Source organism: Haliotis cracherodii, unplaced genomic scaffold, assembly GCF_022045235.1.
Source record: "Haliotis cracherodii isolate W230 unplaced genomic scaffold, xgHalCrac1.p SCAF_23, whole genome shotgun sequence".
Classification (NCBI taxonomy): Eukaryota; Metazoa; Mollusca; class Gastropoda; order Lepetellida; family Haliotidae; genus Haliotis; species Haliotis cracherodii.
In genome coordinates this window covers 3,222,029-3,244,374 of record NW_027266279.1, presented here as the reverse complement: position 1 = coordinate 3,244,374, position 22,346 = coordinate 3,222,029, and the positions used below count along the sequence as shown (strand labels likewise).

Genomic DNA, 22,346 nt, shown 5'->3' with positions numbered 1-22,346 from the left:
TTCAACAATGCTTGGTCAGAAGTTGTTTCACCAAGGTTACAACATTCAAGGCCTCAGACAAACTTTAAAAAGTTTTTTGGTGGACATGTGGAGGACATTTCCAAATTTGACGCATTTCCCTATTTTGACCCGTACCAATATGTTCACATGTTTTATCAGTTGAACAATTGACTTGCCTTTGAATGGGTTTGTGATGGTGCCACTGGTAGTGCAGGATACACTCACCTTTCCACAAAGACCCAGGTATTATCACTATTTGATAGTGATTCATAAACACATGCTCATGATATAGTCAGAATCGTATAATTGACTATGATTTAGGCAGAATTTTTTTATGAATGTGTTAAGGGTTTTGTCACATTTATTCAGTAGATTGGTGTGCAAGGATGGCCCCTGTGTCTCAAGTCACAACAATTCACTTACCAGAGTTGTGTCCCTTCATTGTGCAAGGATTGGTTGTCCATGCATGGGTTCAAGTGTCAGTTTCCTCAGTGGATGAGCCTTGTCAACACAATACCCACGGGTGTGGCTTACACCAACCTTATTGATGTAGGTTTAGAACCTGCATCACTTTGGGCTTTCATTCCTTCAACATAAATGCCAAACTTTAAAACTTGGTTTACAAATCCTCAGACTTCCAAAAATTAAAATGTGAATTTGTTTTAACGAAATTGAAAAGCAGTTGTTTTTCATTCTGTTAACAAGTAATAAGTAAAATGTTTAAAAGAAAACTCATGAATCACATATTGATTTAACATCCTAAGTGGTGTGAAAGCCAACGCACCACCCTTGCTGGCCATGATGATCATCAAGTGAAGGAAAGTATTAACATCAACAGACACTTTTGAGTGTATCTCATTGAACATGTTGAAAAATATCTTTCCTCTAATGTATGTATGTTCTTAAAGGTTTCATTGTATTGTGTCACTGAAATGCCCTGATAATATTTCTGGGTTTGTCAGCACCTTATCCGTGCTTGTGGTTTCACCAAAGTGGTAAATGTTTGAGACCTGCATCACTTCAGGCTTTCCTCCCACATTAAGCTGACACGCCGTGCTATGACAGGAAGATGTTAAAAGCGGCCTTTAACCCAACTTACTCACTCACTCTTACTCATTGTGCATTCATGGATTAAATAAAATTGTGTTCCACATTTTGGACCAACTCCATTACTCTTACCGTTTGAGAGTTTTCTCCTTGATAAAAGAGATCAAAGTCATTAGCATCATTACCTTCCTTTCATAGAATAACAGGCCTTGGAAATGAAAAGCAAAATTCAATATGACAGAATAATAAAATAAATTATTGTATGGCAATTCTAATCTAATTACACTGATCTTTGATAAGATGTGAGCAGTGCTAGCTGGCCTGTGTAATGTCATTTAGAGATGAACAGAAAATCAGGTTTGCTATATTAGGGCATGGATCTAAAATCAGGAAGTTCCTACAGGATTTGATCATCACTGGTTATGATCGACTAAATGAAGCATTAGGGGGAAAATTATGTTTGTGGTGGGTTGTAAACAAAGGGAAGATCGTGTTACAAGGCACCACTTGGGTGTATTGAGTTTCCTGAGTGAGGATGGCATTGAATTATTGATTCGTTTGACCTACAAAACCAAAACTCACAGTCTACTGGCTACAAGTCCCTCCTTAATTAGGGACAGTGATATGCTGCTTCACATTTCACAAAGCAATCTTAGTGCTACGACTGTCTTTCGTCAATGTTAAAGTATGAGAGTTACAGTCATCTCAGCGCTAAGATTGCTTTGTGAAACGTGACTCTGATGCTGATTTTGCACCAATCTTCAGAAGAGTCATGTGATTTATTTTCTAATTTGTCTATTTTTGTATAGGTTGGTGTTGTAACCTTAAGTTCACTTCTCTGTAAAAACAAAGTGACTGTGGAGGTATTGGTAGCTATGTAGTAAAATCTGAGCAGTACATAACATATTGATGGCTGGACAACTACATGTCCTCAAGAGAATGTGTCAGGTCTTTTGGTGAGTGCTTACTAACATCATTCTGGTCCCCTCATCTGTGCTATGCCAACATCTTTCTGGTCACCTCGTCTGTGCTATGCCAACATATCTTTCTGGTCACCTCACTGGTTCTATACCAACATCTTTGTGGTCACCTCATCTGTGCTATGCCAACATCTTTCTGGTCACCTCATTGATGCTATATCCACATCTTTCTGGTCACCTCATTGGTGCTATATCAACATCTTTCTGGTCACCTCATCTGTGCTATGCCAACATCTTTCTGGTCACCTCACTGGTTCTATACCAACATCTTTCTGGTCACCTCATCTGTGCTATGCCAACATCTTTGTGGTCACCTCATCTGTGCTATGCCAACATCTTTGTGGTCACAGCATCTGTGCTATGCCAACATCTTTCTGGTCACCTCACTGGTTCTATACCAACATCTTTGTGGTCACCTCATCTATGCTATGCCAACATCTTTGTGGTCACCTCATCTGTGCTATGCCAACATCTTTCTGGTCACTGCATCTGTACTATGCCAACATCTTTCTGGTCAACTCATTGATGCTATATCAACATCTTTGTGGTCACCTCATCTGTGCTATACCAACATCTTTGTGGTCACCTCATCTGTGCTATGCCAACATCTTTCTGGTCACCCCATCTGTGCTATGCCAACATCTTTCTGGTCACCACATCTGTGCTATGCCAACATCTTTCTGGTCACCTCATCTGTGCTATGCCAACATCTTTGTGGTCACCTCATCTGTGCTATGCCAACATCTTTGTGGTCACCGCATCTGTGCTATGCCAACATCTTTGTGGTCACCTCATCTGTGCTATGCCAACATCTTTGTGGTCACCCCATCTGTGCTATGCCAACATCTTTGTGGTCACCTCATCTGTGCTATGCCAACATCTTTCTAGCCACCTCATCTGTGCTATGCCAACATCTTTCTAGCCACCTCTGTGTTCTCGCCATTCTCAGGTCTGATTAAAGATCCAAGATAGCGTGATCGTGTTTATTTTTTCTGTTATAACACAGTTCTGAATGTCTGTCTAGTAAAGTCGAATACTGTTGATAAGAATCTTGAGTAAATATTTCTAAATTATGTTTTCAAGTTTAAAGTAGTTGAAGATAGTGTTGACTTAAGAGAAGGGCTCCGCCTGAGACCATGTTGATTGCAGCATGCTATCATACCTCAGACTGCCTTTGAAAAACTAGGGCAATTTGTATAAGCTTTTAAGCTTGAATAGTTTTTTCCCAACAGCAGTTAAACACAGAATTTAAATAGTCTGTGAAAAGTGTTCAGGAACCTGGAAATACCAAGGCATGAGTAAGGACCATTGCTGGACTGACAAGCAATTTCCGTCTTTGATGACAAGTGTGTTTAGTGGTGTGGCTGTCAGGTTTGTGAAGCAATTTGTAAATTAGTTCTCGGGTTGAGTTGTCAAATGAGATTTGCTATTTTTTAAGACATGTACTTTTTGATAAACTGAAATATTTCAACTGTGCCCTGAATGTTTAAAAGATTTTCTACAACCTCAAGGTATGTATAATTTGACACAAAACACACCTACCGTCATTCATTGATGTCATGGTTTTGAGTGAACACAGATTTGTTGCAAAGTTATGTGATGAACATGTCAGGTGCGGCAGTGAAAGCCTCATCACATGCAGTATTTTCATCTCTTTTACAGACTCTCGTACATATATTTAAAAATACAACCACCCCATTCCATCCCCCATCACATTCTCAGCTCTTGAAATTATGAGACTTGAGGGTTCCTTAATACTTGGGAGGTCCCCTATAGAAGTAATTATACATGACTTCATTCCTGGGACAATATGTTAGTCTGGCAATATTTGTGTCTGTTTTTGTTGCATCGCTAAAAGTAGTTATTCTACTTTGACACTGAAGAAATATTCATTCTGATTGATCAAAATAAGATTAAAATCAGGAATCAAATTCCATTCAATACCTGAAAATTAAAATGTCTTTTCACACTCAAAATTGAGCATGAAAATATAGATTTATCGATGGCCTTTGATCGATGCATATAATAATGGCTGCCGATAACCCATTAGAAATGTATGCATTTGATATCGGAATATTAGCAGATGTTTTTGTCACTCGTCGGCCACAACATGATAAAACGCTCAGTGCCAAATTAAATAAGAGGTAACTAACTATAGATTAGATCCCTCAAATTTCAAAACACAGTAGGTTTATCTAGATCTCCTGGGTGGATGTCAACAATATTCTAGTTGTACCACCAAAGCCTGTATATAATCAAGCGCAACAATCCATGCTTTGAAAAATTTACAGGTATCAAATCAAAGTTTGAAACCTGTAAATTGTAAACACACCAGGCTTATCTTCACTCCACCGTATCACAATGACAAAACAAACGCTAACCTGGTGGGGTTGCAAAAGAAGTGCTTCTTTGTAACTTTGATCTTTCATCGTGAGATTGACCTTAAAAAGATTGTATCATATTTAGACACCACTTCCCCCTATTTTCTCTAACATTTTTTCCTAGCTCCCCAAATGCCCCCACCCCCACACCTGATAAATTACCAGAAAAACAGATCTCTGTCATTTTTATGACACAACTACCCCCTCTGTCCCCCACCATTGTTGGGTGAGTGAGTGAGTGAGTGAGAATGGTTTTACACTGCTAATAGCAATATTCCAGTAATATCACAGCGGGGGACACCAGAAATGGGCTTCACACATTGTAACCAGCCCCACCACCATTGTTAGGAAATATTTTGGCGACCCCACTCTTTTGCTGTTATTTTTTCATGACTTCCCCCAACCCCTACCCCTCCTCTAATCTTACTGGCACCCCCCCTCCCCTATTTTATATTATCAGTCCCCAGTAGCTGTGATGAAAGTTGTTTTTTCACAGACATCAATCACACTCTTACTGTGCTTCCAGTGTCCCTAGCTATGTTGAAACTGATTCTTTTAGTTTTTTTAGACATCAGTCAATCTTGGCAAATATTTTTCATGAGAGATGTATGTGTAAAATATAGGTTAAATCTATTGATTTTTTCGAAGCTGAACAATACGGGGCCAAGCAGAGATGACTGAACATATCACCATCATGTGAGTGAGCAATATAATGTCTACACCATGACTACTCAATATATTTATGAGCATGGTTGCAACTATAGGAATCACTGCTGCCAAGAAGACAGCATAGAACAATTTAATTATACTACTGCAAAAGGTTTAGGAACACCTGATTCTTTCAAATTACATTAGTTAATCTATCATGCCATTACAGATAAACTGTTGTGATAAAAAGAATCTGGTGATCCGAAACTATTTTTTTGAGTAGTGACATGAAAAAAATGGGGTGATAATTAATTTAACTGAGATAGGTATTGGTAATATCTTTGTCAGGTACAGTTATTGTCCCAATGAAAGGAAGAGCTAAGGTGAAATTGGGTTTAATGTCACGTCCAAGATTATTGCACTTATATAACGGGATTGAAGACATGCTTCAACCAAGTCAGAGAGCCTGACCACCCGATTCTGTTAGTCGCCTCTTACGATAAGCATAGTCACCTTTTATGGTAAGCATGGGTTGCTGAAGACCTATTCTACCCCGGATGTTCACGGGTCTACTTTTTAGGCGTATTGGGAAGTCGTTCACTGTGTTCATGGTTTCACACATAGAGAATACATAATAGTCAAACTTTTTTTAAATAGTTAATATAATAACCTTGATCATTATGTTTTTCTTGTAACTTTTCTGAAGTGTAACAATCCATTGATGATGCCATACAGGGCTAATGTATGATGTCACACATCAATGTTACATTGCAGTGGTCAGGGTTTAAAGAACGTGATGGCACAACTTCCCTTTCACCTTTGTCGTATCAATACACGACATATCGTAAAATGGGTCTTGTTTGATGCATGTCATCATATCCCCCAAACTATGGATCAATGCTCATGATGTCAATCACTGGATTGTCTTGTCCAGATTTTATATATTTACAGACAGCCATCATCCATATGGAATTTTGCTGAGTGTGGCGTTAAACAACTCATTCTAAAATGAATTTCCCAGACTTCCCATAGAGGTATTTTTAAAACATAAATTACCTGTGAAGATCCTCGTTAGAATTAGTCTTCAGCAATCTATGCTTGTTGGAATCGGGTGGTCAGACTTGCTGACTTGGGTGATGGACATCATCATATCCCAGTTGCGTAGACCGCTGATGATGATGCTCAACAAACAAACTTACACCAGTAAAAGTCATTAACCTGATACAGACAGTGATGTGTCACAACCATGCCAATTCTCATTGGTTTCACCAAAGTTGAGCCCATCCAAACCCAGCACCAAATTGACACTCGATTTCTCACCCACCCATTGTGATTCAGTCTGTCACTCATGTCATTATAAGTACAGAAACTCCAAGACCTCATTCCAAAAGCAATCTCTGTTCTCCCACTGTCCCGAGTCCCGTACTTTGACATAGACGTATGATGGTCATTACGCTTAGATCCTTTGTGGACCAGAACTCTGGAGATTCTAATTGTGAGATTGACACCTGTCTCCTGGTGGCCTGTGAGACTTGACATTTTGTATTCCAGTCATGGCAGATATATCAAGAAGCAATTTTCCAAACTGCAGAAAAAATGTCAGATCCACAAGTAGTGGAACCTGTTTGGCTCCAGTGATAATTTGTTTTACAAAACAAAACATTTTGAATGTTTAAAAAACAGGCATTTAACATCGTTTTCTAATTCCCCTGAAGTGATGGATGCATCATTTAAAGGAAATTCAAAAATATGAGAGCTTTAGGTTTTGAAGCTCACCCTTCGCAATGATACTATATTGGGAAAATGTGTTACAGTGACACAGCACCCTGAATCCCCAGTTTGAATCATATTGAAGATGTATACATTTGGTTTTATTATAAATAGCATTATAAAAGCATATGGCAAATAAATATGTTCAAGGCAAGACAACACAAATACAAAAGGCCAACCATGTATTATGGAAAACGGCTTATGTTATTTTCCTCACCTGAAATCCCATCAGCTTAAATTGCTGGACCTGCCTAGCACTGATTTTTGGTTGGGAGAGGAATGGGTGCTGGATAGACATTAAGATAATCATCAACTATTAAAAGACATCTTGCATCTTTTTGTTCCTAAATAGTCATTTCAGCAAACAATAGCCTTTATAGGGACATGTGTCATCAATATCAATGAAGTTCATTAGAGAAGTAAATATTTGGTTTCATAAGTGACGGTGTTATAGATAATATTGGGTATTATATATGCCCATTAAGAATTCATATTTTTGGTTTTTAAGTTGTGATGCATTCACATAGTCATCAAACTCTCTTCTTGATAGAAGCAAAAATCTAGAAAGGGACCATTACTTGACACTTTTAAGGAGTGCCATTCCTGGAGTTGACAGGGCTCATTGAAACATGGAAATAAGGTGTCTCCTGCCTCATGATAAAACTGATAACACCAGCTAGCTACAGATGTTGGAAAGGTAGACTGTGGTCACTACAGATGTTGGAAAGGTAGACTGTGGTCACTACAGATGTTAGAAAGGTAGACTGTGGTCACTACAGATGTTGGAAAGTTAGACCATGGTCGGCCTCGTAGTTGGCCTTAAGATCTGGACCATTGAGCTGTATGCCTTTTGCTGTGCTAATTTAGTGTGTACAGCGTGAGGGGTATTGCAGAGTAAAACAACCTTTGTTAAATGTTCTAATAAAAGCTGTGCCATTAGGCCACTCTTTTTTAATTTTATGTTTCACAGATATTTTCCAGCTTATCCACACAAGTCATTCTGACATGGAATTAAAACTGTGATTGGCTTCTTGAATTACTGATGTCGACATGAAATTTATACATAACATTTTATATTGTGTAAAAGGGTCTATATTACTTGAGGGAGACATAACAAAAATAAATCTTTTGATGTTTGATTTCTTTCTTTTCCGGCTGCTTTTCGTAGGGGCGGCAGGCCCATGAAAATATACAAAAATGTGTGGCCTTTAATGGCTGTGGACATTTCATTTACCCTTTCTTTTCTGAGCCCTAAAGGGTGTACTTTTTAAAGGAATAGCTGTGTCCTGTTTGGGTTTTCTTTTTTCATAATCAAAATTACCAGATCAAGATGGTAAAGAAATGAAGCTGATGTGACCTTCTCTGGAGGTGTCTTCAGATCTTCATGCCGAAAGGTGCCATAATGGAGTTTATCGCCCATGGGGAAATTACCAAATAAATATCCTATGTGCACTAGTGCAAATATAAATCCCACACACCAGTGTATTGTTTCCTTCATCCAAACGGCATTGATGAGGTAATTTGAATTTTAACATAAGGTTGGAATGACATCAGAATGGAAATGACATCATAGCTGAAGATTGTTGATGTCATTCGACAATTGAGCTTTTCTACGATGGAGGTCGTGATCAGTGCATTTTTCTAAAGGGCAGCTCTGCAGGATTAACAAATAATGTGAAGTGAAGAAATTATTGCAGTTTCATGGAAGCTTTATATGCGTTCTTGTATTATGCTACACGGGCTGTGGTCGCGAAATGCACCCTTCTTTTCTGAAAAGATATATCCAAGCTTGCAGTCATCCTTCTCAAAGTGGGTATACACAATAGTATAACCAGATCTGGAAACACAGTGTCCATCATTGTCAGTGTCCCAGACACATATGTCACATGTGTTTTGTCAATAGTGTTATCCACACAGCTAACACTATGTATGGAGAGGTAATGCATAGATTGTGTTGGAGTTGGGCTTATTGATGCCAATAAGGTTTGTTATTAGTGGTATATGTGACAAATAAAAGAATTCGGACACTTTTTTGAGTGCAATCCATGTAAGTAAATGTCTCAGCTAAACCATATAAAATGTATCAAGCAAGGATGTTTTGAAAGTGGAAGGTTGCATTTTGTGATCACATTTTCCCCCAAAAATGTTTTTACCAGATCATATGTCAGCTTCCCAGGAAATGTTTTTCATTCTTCTAAAAGGAGAAATTGCACCTCTGCAGCACCCCTATCCAGAGGTCTCTGAATGTGTATAACAATGTGTGTCGTTTATATGTTGGTCTGATAACTATAATTTTGGGATACTATGCAGTGATAGATATCCCTAAAAAATTGAAGTAATCTTCACAACTATGCAGAGTTGTGTCCCTTTGGTAACAGGATCCCAAGGTGTCAGAGTTTCAAAGCCTTCGAACATTGACCCCAGTTATGATCCTTTGTCAACATCTGTCACCTCTGTCGATTCCTTTGGCTTGTTTGCTTGCTTGCACATTAGGCTGGTATTCTGTAAAGCAGCTTTAAACGTCCCTGCATCCCTCCTTGACTCCTCCACTCACTTGCTCACTTATTCATTTTTAAGTCCTTCACTCACTCCATCATTCACTCCTTGACTCCTCTCACTTTCACACCTTCACTCATTCATTCACTCACTCACCCACTCAATCACCCATCCATCCATCCATCCATCCACTCACTCACTCACTCACTCCATCACTCACTCCTTGACTCCTCTCACTTTCACACCTTCACTCATTCATTCACTCACTCACTCACCCACTCAATCACCCATCCATCCATCCATCCACTCACTCACTCACTCACTCACTCACTCACTCACTCACTCCTTGACTCCTTTCACTTTCACACCTTCACTCACCCACTTATTCACCCACTCACTCACTCACTCACTCACTCACTCCTTGACTCCTCACTTTCACACCTTCACTCAACCACTTATTCACCCACTCACTCACTCACTCACTCACTCACTCACTCACTCACAGGCCAGTGAGGTCATGAAGGACATTGTTGTTGCAGTTGTTCATGTATTTGTTTCTCCCTGTTTCAGGACAGCTGTGAACATCACAACATGAAGTGATCCGGTTACGTTTCATGTAAGTCTACCTAGATAATATCAGCTCATTCCCCGAAATATAATAATGTTTCACACGTGGTTCTATGGAAACCAAAAATAAGGACGACCATATCACAGAAAAACATAATTTGTCTCACAACACCTGAATAAAATCAGCAACATAAATTCTTTTATCGATCTGCTATTAAAAGAAAGAAACTGTATGACACGAATTACTGAAAACATATTTGTCTCCAGCTGAAACATCCAAGCCCCGAATACATATTAACGTCAGAATATTGCATGGTCTGCCCCATACAGTTTGGGGTGGTGCTCATGCTGTCCACCACTGGTTTGACATGCATGCTGTCATCTGCCTCAAGGCTGTAGCTGGAATAGTGTTATCTGTGACATATGACTGTGAACAAAAAAGTATAATGATCTTTTTTCTCGGAAAGCACAAATTTCAGGGGATTGCAGTGATAATGATAAAATGTTATTTTAGGCTTCTGCTTCATGACTGTCACTCAATTTTACAGGATGTTGCAAAACCAGCATTTTCAGCATCAACAGACACAGATTTAAATCAATTCACCACACTGGGTATGAGTATCATACATAAATGATAAGGTCACAGACCACATTGTATGTTGTGATAGGTGAGCTACTTGACCCTTGCTGCAGGTTTTTTAAGCTACAAATTGAAATTTTGTTGAAATTGCTTCCCTTTTTTAAATCAGCAAAAAACTGTGGAAAATGATTTCTCCAGCAAATCTCAAGGGACAGAAGCAAAACCCTTTCACCTTGACTGAAAACTAGTAAACCAGCTGTTCAGAGATGCCATTTAAAACCGAATATTTTAGGGCTCTGTGTACCTAAATGAATATATATTTTCGTTTCTTTTAAATTATGAGTGAGTGAGTTTGATTTTATGCCACTTTTTAGCAATATTTCAGCAATATCACGGTGGGGGGACACCAGAAATGTGCTTCAGACATTGTACCCATGTCGGGAATCGAACAAAAATCTTCGGCGTGATGAGCTTAACGCTTTTTTTTTTTTACGTCAAGGCTACCCAACCGCCTCTATTTAAATTATGTAGATTACTCACTTTGTAAGAACTTCTTTACACAAATAAGTCATCAAAATACAGATGCATATTTAAAAACGCCATCTCATTGAGCAATCCTCACATCACACTGATGAAACATCCATCATTACTGTTGTCTATCACAAGTCAGAAAAATATGTGTCTTTAAGAACCTCCATTTTAAAAAAGCTGAAAACAATTTGAAATCAGTAGTATCATATGGCCTATAATTTCACATCCTTTGACGAAAACTGTTTGGCAATTTGGGTCTCTCAGGCTTCAAAGGCTGATGAAAAGCAGAACACAAAACTACTCAATGAGAGATGCACAGACGATCCAACATTTCAAGGGCAATTAAAATCTTGGATATCAAGGAAAGAAAAACTATATCATCGTGGCGCTTCCCATGCTGGAGGTACAGAAATTGTCGATCTCATAAGGTGACACTTTCAAAGGCGTCTTTGACCAAAAGTTATGGTGTTGATGCATCCCAATTCCTTATGGTGCCGTTTCAGCGGTTTTCAATTCAAATTGTCAATGTCTATTTTACAAAGGATACTGACATGTTTTTTGTCAGTGAATCTCCTTATTGGCAACCGGAGAATCCTCTGAAATGTATCACACTTAATGAAACGGCCGTCTGGAAATCGATCACGCTGTCTGTCAAAGAAGCCACATCGTTAAGGCACCACCGATGGTCTCTACTCAGCTGCCAATATTAGGTTTCCAATCTGAGGAGTGTATATACACTTTGCGAGAGGCACATTTACCAATTCGGTGTAGACTTTTCAGTTTGTAGCTCCTCTTCTTTTGCCTTGTTAAACAGAAGTTCTGATAGACCAGATCGGTGCTTCTTGTTGCCATGGTAATTTGTAACCTTATTGACTGAACAGCCCAAAGCAAGTCTATAATCTTTAAGAAACAATTTGAAAAACATTTTGTTTATCACTGTCCTCTCTTGGCAGTTTTGTTCATAAACAACATTTTGTTTTGAAGCTGGAAAAATGTAAGGAGTTTTATTATTATGATAATTTGTTTTAGTTTATGTTTATTATATTTTAAATGTTAAGTTGTACAATTTCTGAAGCCATTTCAAAATACTATCCTGAGTTCTGAGATTATTTGTTTCATTATTTGTACTTATCACCTGCAAAACAAGATTTTTTGTGTGTTCATAAATGTAAGCTAGCCTCAGAAAGTAAACAGTGCTGTGAGCCCCTTACTTGGGATGAAAGTTTAATAACCTCAAGAAGACAAGCATGGAGAACTGGGGACCAATTATGTCCTGAAATACCAACAAGAGACAAGCATGGAGAACTGGGGACCTATTATGTCCTGAAATACCGACAAGAGACAAGCATGGGGTACTGGGGACCTATTATGTCCTGAAATACCAACAAGAGACAAGCATGGGGTACTGGGGACCTATTATGTCCTGAAATAGCAACAAGAGACAAGCATGGGGTACTGGGGACCTATTATGTCCTGAAATACCGACAAGAGACAAGCATGGGGTACTGGGGACCTATTATGTCCTGAAATACCGACAAGAGACAAGCATGGGGTACTGGGGACCTATTATGTCCTGAAATACCGACAAGAGACAAGCATGGGGTACTGGGGACCTATTATGTCCTGAAATACCAACAACAGACAAGCATGGGGTACTGGGGACCTATTATGTCCTGAAATACCAACAAGAGACAAGCATTGGGTACTGGGGACCTATTATGTCCTGAAATACCAACAAGAGACAAGCATGGGGTACTGGGGACCAAAATATATCTCAAAATAATCTGAAGGAGTCTCAGAAGCATGGGGTACTTGGTATCAAGAATTTCCAGTCAAACCTACAGGGAGACAAGAATTGGGTGCTGAGTATTATACAGTTGCTGTGATACTCTTAAGGCTAACTGAAACTTTTATCCTCAGTAGCAAGAAACATCCTATTGAGGCAACTGTCTCTCCAACTGGTTCAGTGATTGCTAATGTAGTGTTAAATCATTGGCTCAAAGCGTTCTCTGAATACAGTTAAAATGCTTTTAAGATGCAACAAGAGACAATAATTGTTCATAGCTGTTGAAGAATTCAAAACTTTTTTAGTACTGAAAATCAATATTCAGCAAAGGTAAAATGTAAATTAGTTTTAACTCTGAACATGGACTAATTATTCAGGTCCATGCTCTGAATCAGTAGTTCATTTCTGTCTTTTGTGCTAATTTAGAATGATAATTTCTTGTTAAAATGAGCAAATGATTCACATGGCCCAATTCATAAGGGGTGTTAATGAAGCAACTCGATATACAGGGAGGAGGCTGTCTTCAACCTCTTGCATCTCACTGTCTTCAACCTCTTGCATCCCATTGACTTCAACCTCTTGCATCTCACTGACTGCCGTAGCTAGAGGAGGTCTGTCAGCTACACAGGGTCTGTCAGCTACACAGGGTATGTTGGCAAGGACAGGGTCTGTTGGCTAAGACAGGGTCTGTTGGCTAGGACAGGGTCTGTTGGCTAGGACAGGGTCTGTTGGCAAGGACAGGGTCTTCTGTAGCTAGAGGAGGTCTGTTGGCTAGGACAGGGCCTGTTGGCAAGGACAGGGTCTGTTGGCTAGGACAGAGTCTGTGTGCAAGGACAGGGTTCTGTTGGCAAGGACAGGGTCTGTTGGCAAGGACAGGGTCTGTTGGCAGGGACAGGGAATGTTGGCTAGGACAGTCTGTTGGCTAAGACAGGGTCTGTTGGCAAGGACAGGGTCTGTTGGCTAGGACATGGTCTGCTGTGGCTAAAGGAGGTCTGTTGTCAAGGACAGTGTCTGTTGGCAATGACAGGGTATGTTGGCAAGGACAGGGTCTGTTGGCAAGGACAGGGTCTGCTGTAGCTGGAAGAGGTCTGTCAGCTACACAGGGTCTGTTGGCTATGACAGGGTCTGTTTGCAAGGACAGGGTCTGCTGTAGCTGGAGGAGGTCTGTTGGCTAGGACAGGGTCTGTTGGCAAGGACAGGGTCTGTTGGTTAGGACAGGGTCTGCTGTAGCAAGAGGAGGTCTGTTGGTTAGGACAGGGCTTGTTGGCAAGGACAGGGTCTGCTGTAGCTGGAAGAGGTCTGTCAGCTACACAGGGTCTGTTGGCTAGGACAGGGTCTGTTGGCAAGGACAGGGTCTGCTGTAGCTGGAGGAGGTCTGTTGGCTAGGACAGGGTCTGTTGGCTGGGACAGGGTCTGTTGGCTAGGACAGGGTGTGTTGGCTAGGACAGGGTCTGCTGTAGCTGGAGGTCTGTTGGCTAGGGCAGGGTCTGTTGGCTAGGAAAGGGTCTTTTGGCTGGACTGCTTTGGTTTTTCACCCATACACAGTATGACAGAGTGCTGCAAAGGGTTTCAAGGAGTTTAAAGGAGAAGGCTTAAACAGAAAAGTATAATGCCGTCAAAACTGAGAAATTGTGTAAAATTGAAGGATTTACCCAAGAGGAAAAAAGATATCCATGATGTTGACGAAAGTTTCACTTGTGTCTTGCAACTGCAATTATTGTAAGTTTAAAGAGTTGAGAAACACTTGGGATTCCAAAGTAAACACTAGTGCAACTGAGGAATGAAAGACTTGATCCTTATTGAAACTTTTTCTTTACAATTGAAAATCCCTTGTTTGTCTCTCCTCTTTTGATTCTCCTACAGGATTAATGTGGAAAAAAGTTTTCTTATTGCAGAGTGAAACATCTGAAGAGTTTTTACAGACTTTCAAAAGACAAAAATAGTTCAGAAAGTTAAGCATTAAAGATGGAAAAAAAGTTTAGAATTCTGGAACAGGGGTTTCTTTTCTGACATATATAATGAAGATGTATGTCGTGAACAAACGGATATGACAAACTTTTTCAAAAGTCCTGACTGTGTGTAGTGGACTCTGTGTAGCCAACTGACCGATAGAGCAAACTATTCTTTATTTCCCTCTTAATAATGACGTATATTGTGAACAAGAAAAATCTGTCAGTGTCACTCAGGGTCTATCCATTCTGTGATAACTATAGTTTGAGGAAGAGAATTTTGGATGGCAACCTCTTTATTATGAGAACACAACGTTTCAGAGTACATCAGGTGAATGAATGCCATGAGACAGAGGGCATATATATGTACATGTAAGGACAACAAACTTAATAAGATAAGTAAAGGTGGAAACTAACAAGGGAAGCCAACAGATGATTGGCACTGACAGGTGATTAGCAATAGACAACAACAACAAAAATTGACAGTTCTCTAAAATAATAATAACATCAAAAACATAAGAATAGAACATGTAGAATGACAGGAAATAGTTAGAACAATTGATAGAACAAAAGAACAACAGTTGAAACAGTACAAGGATTAAGTATGACTAAAGGAGCAATGTGAGATCAGAGCAAACTCCATTTAAAAAAATAGCTCGGTGGGGTGGGGTGGGGTGGGGTGGGGTGGGGTGTTTTGTTTTTTGGTGTTCATTTTTTTGGCTTTTTTTATTCCTGTGATTGGTGCAGTGACTTTATGGATTACTGATGGCAGAAGCAGGGGGAGCATTCAGCTTGGTGAGCAATAGCCCCTCTGGAGATGGGATCTAGTTTAGACGATACAACTCATTACTTCCAAGACATACAGGGGCAGGGGTGACCCATCAGTCTAAGGTGCATTTCCATCCTTTCAAATTTCTCTGCGCACAGTTGTGTCCCTTAGGAATGCCTGGATCCTATGACTGTATAATCAATAATCAGTCAACACCACACCAGAAGTTGCTTTGGACATTTATCTGATTTGAAATGATATATCTGAAATATTTTTCAAAGCTGAGGTAAATGCATTCAATCAAATCATTGAGCAGGGTGCATCTCTTAGATACCAGGATCTGCTGATCATGAGAAGGTGTGGAAGTTTGAGTCGGGGAAGGAGTGAGTATGCGTGCGTGCGTGCGTGCGTGCGGTGTCATGTGCGGGTGCTTGCATGCATCAATATGTGTGAGAACTTGTTACACTGATCACATCATTTTCATTTGGAGCATCAGACTACAGGTATTCAGCTTTGGTTAACCTTTTTTAAATAATATCATTATCTAGCAAATGAGCAGTTAAAAGATATGAAAAACTATACTGCTAAATGTTGGCTTACATCGCAGGGCAATGGGGCAGCCTAGTGGTTGAGTCATACACTCAACACACAGAAGACCCGGGTTCGATTGACCCACATGGGTACAATGTGTGTGGTATCCCGTGCCATGACATTGCTGGAGTATTGCTCAAAGCGGCAAAATAACATACTCACTCACTTACATTATAAATTTCCCTAGCTATGGCCCTGACACAAGGCATTAATTACAACACAGAACTTGCCTTAGAACATGTTTACCTCATCTGTCTCCAAAGGCCATGTTTACAGGGATGGTATTCCACTTTTGATAGGGATATTTATATCTTTCCATGATACACGAAATTGATTCTCATAATGTGTCATGTGTATATTTAAATAGAAAGACATTCCTGGTTATTCCTCTCAAAAGTTGAGTAGTATACAGTCAAGTCCTGTTAATGGCTGCTTGCATATGATTACGTCGGCTTTACGAGTATGTCGGATAAACCAAATTAAGTAGTACCAACGTTCGTTGGTCATGGTTCGAGAAAGGTTCTTCTGACGTGACCTATAATGGGATGTCCTCGGCGATAGCATGAACTTGTATCTGATTTTAATGAGATTGAGGCATGTGATTAATCCTGTTTTCTTTATTTAAAGCATAAATTGTTTATTGTTAAGCAAAGTTTATCTCTGCAGCTTCGTAATATGCAGCTACCAGCCGACTCGTCTAGCATCAAAACATAGGCTGTGTACTCGCGGGCAGATGACCACGGAGTATGCTGATCACTGTGTAGAATCAATGAGACTGATTAATGAGTGATTTCGGTAATTTGTAGCAAATTAGGAGTGACTGAGTTGGAGTCGGAGTTGGAGTGTAAGACTGTTGGATTAACGGGTCTAAATAGCACTGATTTAATCAGTTCCCATCATTAGTGTCGGATTAACGAGTGTCAGATTAACGAGACTTGTCTGTATATAGTAATTGTTATATCTTCGCCTCGCATTGTGATCATGTGACAACTCAGAACTTCAACAAACACTTCGTATCACTCTAAACAGTCTTTACTACAACATCGCCATATTACCACTTGCACCTAGAACGGCAATCATCTCTCACATCGTCAACTACCTCACCAGAGTTACCAGTACCTACAACATACCAAGTTTAGAATACAGACACTAATGAATGATAGCTCATGAACCCATGGACGTTGCCATGTTTGGTCATGTGAGTAGCTGTACTACACTAGCTTCTTACACAGAATACAAACTCCATGCATCCCATGCAACTTTCCTCATATAACAAAATGATTAATTGTTCATGACATGTTCCAGTTTCCACTTTTGATTGATTGAAGTCAACTTGTGGACATACAAGGGCCTGAAACTAATAAAGGTTTCAAATTGAAAAAGAACAAGGCATCGTGGTCAGAATGCAAAGTTTGCTTTCTCCTCTATTCTCAAAGACAGATCTGCTGAACATGTTGAAACTTGCTTGACACATAAGAGGTTTAATATCATAAAATGTCAAAAGTAGAAAAAAAAATTTGATAGGATTAAAAACATTTTTCTCAGACGATAAGTAGTTCAAGGTTTCCTCAGGGTGTCATAATGGCTCTTTTCAACTGACCCTTGCCTGGCTCTAAAAATTATGAAGCTGAAACATGTTTTCTCCCTTTCCTCGGTATCTGCTCAGTCAAATAATCCTAAACTTTACATGTTAGTTGCCATAAGAAGCCTTATGTTTTTGAAAGGTATCAACATTGACAGTTGAGATTTTGCATATTTCGAAATAAAATCCAATTAAAATTGCAAAAACCTCAAATCCAAAACTTAGTTATTTTTCTTGTATAGGGAGTAGGTTTTGTTGTGCAGCCATGATATTCAAGAGCAGTTATATCGTGTCCTCACAGAGTACAGGCTACCTTACATTTCTGTCAATGACCATTGAGGGTTGACAAATTTGGATCAACAACAGTGAGGCCCAGTTGTCGAAGGTACAGTTTTTCCGCATTCTCTGCACCAGGCTGCTCAAGTGCAGGATTCCAATCCAGGTTCACATCCAGGTTCACATTCAGGGTTCACATCCAGCATTCACATCCAGCATTCACATCCAGGTTCACATCCAGCATTCACATCCAGGTTCACATCCAGGTTCACATCCAGCATTCACATCCAAGTTCACATCCAGCATTCACAACCAGGTTCACATCCAGCATTCACATCCAGGTTCACATTCAGGTTCACATCCAGCATTCATATCCAGGTTCACATCCAGCATTCACATCCAGGTTCACATCCAGCATTCACATCCAGGTTCACATCCAGGTTCACATCCAGCGTTCACAACCAGGTTCACATCCAGCATTCACATCCAAGTTCACATCCAGCATTCACACCCAGGTTCACATCCAGGTTCACATCCAGGTTCACATCCAGCATTCACATCCATGTTCACATCCATGTTCACATCCAGGTTCACATTCAGGGTTCACATCCAGCATTCACATCCAGCATTCACATTCAGGTTCACATCCAGGTTCACATCCAGCATTCACATCCAGGTTCACATCCAGCATTCACAACCAGGTTCACATCCAGCATCCACATCCAGGTTCACATTCAGGTTCACATCCAGCATTCACATCCAGGTTCACATCCAGCATTCACATCCAGGTTCACATCCAGCATTCACATCCAGGTTCACATCCAGCATTCACAACCAGGTTCACATCCAGCATTCACATCCAGGTTCACTTCCAGCATTCACACCCAGGTTCACATCCAGGCTCACATCCATGTTCACATCCAGCATTCACATCCATGTTCACATCCAGGTTCACATCCAGGTTCACATTCAGGGTTCACATGCAGGTTCACATCCAGCATTCACATCCAGGTTCACATCCAGCATTCACATCCAGGTTCACATCCAGGTTCACATCCAGGTTCACATCCAGCATTCACATCCAGGTTCACATCCAGCATTCACAACCAGGTTCACATCCAGCATTCACATCCAGGTTCACATTCAGGTTCACATCCAGCATTCACATCCAGGTTCACATCCAGCATTCACATCCAGCATTCACATCCAGGTTCACATCCAGGTTCACATCCAGCATTCACAACCAGGTTCACATCCAGCATTCACATCCAGGTTCACATCCAGCATTCACACCCAGGTTCACATCCAGGTTCACATCCATGTTCACATCCAGGTTCACATCCAGGTTCACATCCAGCATTCACATCCAGGTTCACATCCAGCATTCACATCCAGGTTCACATTCAGGTTCACAACCAGGTTCACAACCAGGTTCACATCCAGGTTCACAACCAGGTTCACAACCAGGTTCACATCCAGGTTCACAACCAGGTTCACATCCAGGTTCACATTCAAGTTCACTTCCAGGTTCACTCCCTGGTTAACTACCAGGTTCACATTCAGGTTCACTTCAGGATATCACGTTCGTGGGATTGAATCCCAAATGTTCTCTGACTTTGATCCTTGGCCTGTCATCATCTTAACCTTCAGTTTTAGTTTCATTAAAATGGCAAAAGTCAACAACTTGTTATCTTAAATACTGTTCTAAGCAGTTTTAAACCAAACTCATTCATTGTCGTTTAAGGTACTGTCATGGTCATTATTAACAGTTGCAGGAGGCAAATATAACAGGACAAAATATTGTCAGAACTGATGTGAGGTTAATTTCTCAACAATATTTTCAATAGAATGTTATGGCAAAATTGAAACAAAGTTTTCAAAACTTTCTATTACATACTCACTGCAACAGTATATGTTTTTACAGTGGGCTCATCCATTAAATTTATATTCTGGTGTCCCCTGCCATGATATTGCTGGAATATTGGTAAAAGCACCGCAAAATCAGCTCACTCATGCTCACTCATTCAATCATAGTTCAAAGAGCCCTCCCTCTCTCACTCACTCACTCACTCACTCATTCAAACACATTTCACTCACTCACATATTAGGTTGTTGACACTGAACAATTTGGTGCACATTTAATAGGGAAAAAAAATTCAAGGGTAAATTATGTATGGTCACCAGAGCTGCATCGGGGCGAGTACTAGTTGACATTGATACCACATTTCTATTGAATATTTAAAGAATTAAACCCTTGTGATATCCATGTTCCATTTTACTTTTCCTTAAAGCCAGTGGATCTAAGAAAATTAGATTCATGGATATTCTTAAGATTTTCTTTTGCCAAGTAGTGCATCTGACATGCAATATTTCAATTTGTTAAGTGCCAGAATAACATCTCCACTCAATGAGTGTTCTTAGAATGGCACATAAAATTCAAAAGGAAAATATTTAGAGAATGTTTATAAAACATTTAACGGAAATAATCATGCAATTAGATGAATGATGCTGAACAGACGCGGAAGTTTGCAGTACAGAAGATCGACATTTGAGCTTATGGGTGCAAAAGACAAGGGTGTTTTTATGGGATGTTATTTTCACCAGCTAGGAAAGGTTGCGTCCACCTTGAGCGCTAAGTCTTTCACTGCATGGATTAGTTCACTTCCTGTCCATTTCTCATCAATAATCATTTGAAAAGATATCGCAAGTGAATTATTTCCGAGTGCCTGCAGCAAACTTCCCACTGATGAATTCCCCTCCTGTCAGATGGTTCATTCTCCTTAGATATAATTGCAAACCAACATTTTTGCCTGGTGAATTCTCTGGGAAATGGAAACGACATCAAGAATTGTTGGGGAAATGATCATGTCAACTCAATCTTCAATTATCTCCCTTTACATGCTGATTTGGGTGCAGTTTGGTTATACAATATCTGTTGATGACAAATACAACAATCTGCAAATTGTCCAGGGGGGCCATCATGAAGGGATGAGATGTTGTATGAGGGAGCTGACTGAGGGTGCCTGTGGCAATTTGATGTAGGAAATGATGTAAGTGTCTTGGCTCCATTGTTGGAAACATAAGGGAAGATAACTCAGTGCAAGACACTCCCAAATGCATCACATAACAATGGCCTGTGGTTGTGTCCTGACATATTACTTTAAGTTTTGATATCTAGGAAAATGGGGGCGGTCGGGTAGCCTAGTGGTTAAAGCGTTCGCTCTTCACGCCGAAGACCCGGGTTCGATTCCCGACATGGGTACAATGTGTGAAGCCCATTTCTGGTGTCCCCCGCCGTGATATTGCTGGAATATTGCTAAAAGCGGCATAAAACGATACTCGCTCACTCACTCACTCACTCACTAGGAAAATGAGCATTTTCAGAATTTTGTGGATAACAACTTCTGTTTTGCTTGTAACAACATCTCTGGGCTACTGTTCCATGTGGGGACTGAGTGAGACCGGATGGTAACCTGCAATCCTCTTTTGAAGGATTCTAAACTTATAAAAAACTAAAATAATCGAGTCTGGACAAGACAATCCAGTGATTGATATCATGAGCATCGATCCACGCAATTGGGATAGATGACATGCATGAACCAAGTCAGCGAGCCTGACCACCCGATTCCTGTTAGTCGCCTCTCACGACAAGCATAGTCGCCTTTTATGGCAAGCATGGGTTGCTGAAGACCTATTCTACCCCGGATCTTCACGGGTTAGGGAGACAGGAAGAGAGGGGGAGTGAATGATTATTGGGCATCAAGAATCTATTTTAATTCATCATTCTTGTGTCATATTTTATGACTTTATAGCAGATCAGACAAATTGTTTTGATAGAAATCCCTTCGGGTAATTTGTCTATGGCATGGCATTTAGAAATTAGAAGTGTGTAACAAGGAGATGCTCGACATTTAATCCTATTTTCTCACTTTGATGTGGCAGTTGTAGCACTTCACTCAAAACCGACACAGATTAATGAAATCAAGCTCTGAAGATGAGATACACAGTTCAACAAATTATATCGACAAATTAATTTTCCTTTGGAATGCCATTAAATGTTGTGGATCAGGTTTCTTCATTATCAGATATTTTACATCTCTATCTCAGCTTCTTCATGTGACTGATGAGATGCTCAATCATTCTGTGCAAGGAGATGTGGACAAGTTCTGATTAAGAGAAAAGGTTTATTTACTGCATATTCATTCACTGTTGTTTGTTGTTAAACGCAATATTCAGTGATGGTGAAAATATGCATGGATCAAGTAAAAATTTGACTGAGGTTGTGAGAGTGAATATTATCCTACCCCATTTTATATCCCAGGGATGAAATTCTCTAGTGTCAGGATGATTCTCCCTAGTGAATTTGAACCCATACCAGTGTGTTTAATCCTAT

The 22,346-nt window shown here is 40.0% G+C and overlaps 2 protein-coding genes across 5 annotated transcripts in view; both read left to right on the top strand.

The window, feature by feature from the left end:
- LOC139471651 (uncharacterized) overlaps positions 1-22,346 on the top strand; it is a 185,808-nt gene that overhangs the window by 88,046 nt on the left and 75,416 nt on the right. For all 4 annotated transcript variants that reach the window (XM_071254074.1, XM_071254075.1, XM_071254072.1 and 1 more), the window contains one exon: positions 9,893-9,938. The gene's annotated coding sequence lies outside the window, so the exon portion shown is untranslated. The remainder of the gene's footprint in view (positions 1-9,892; positions 9,939-22,346) is intronic.
- On the top strand, positions 15,501-19,549 carry LOC139471917 (oocyte zinc finger protein XlCOF7.1-like). Its single transcript, XM_071254425.1, has 2 exons — positions 15,501-15,530; positions 18,092-19,549. Exons 1-2 carry the CDS (start codon positions 15,501-15,503, stop codon positions 19,547-19,549), a joined length of 1,488 nt encoding a protein of 495 aa, XP_071110526.1.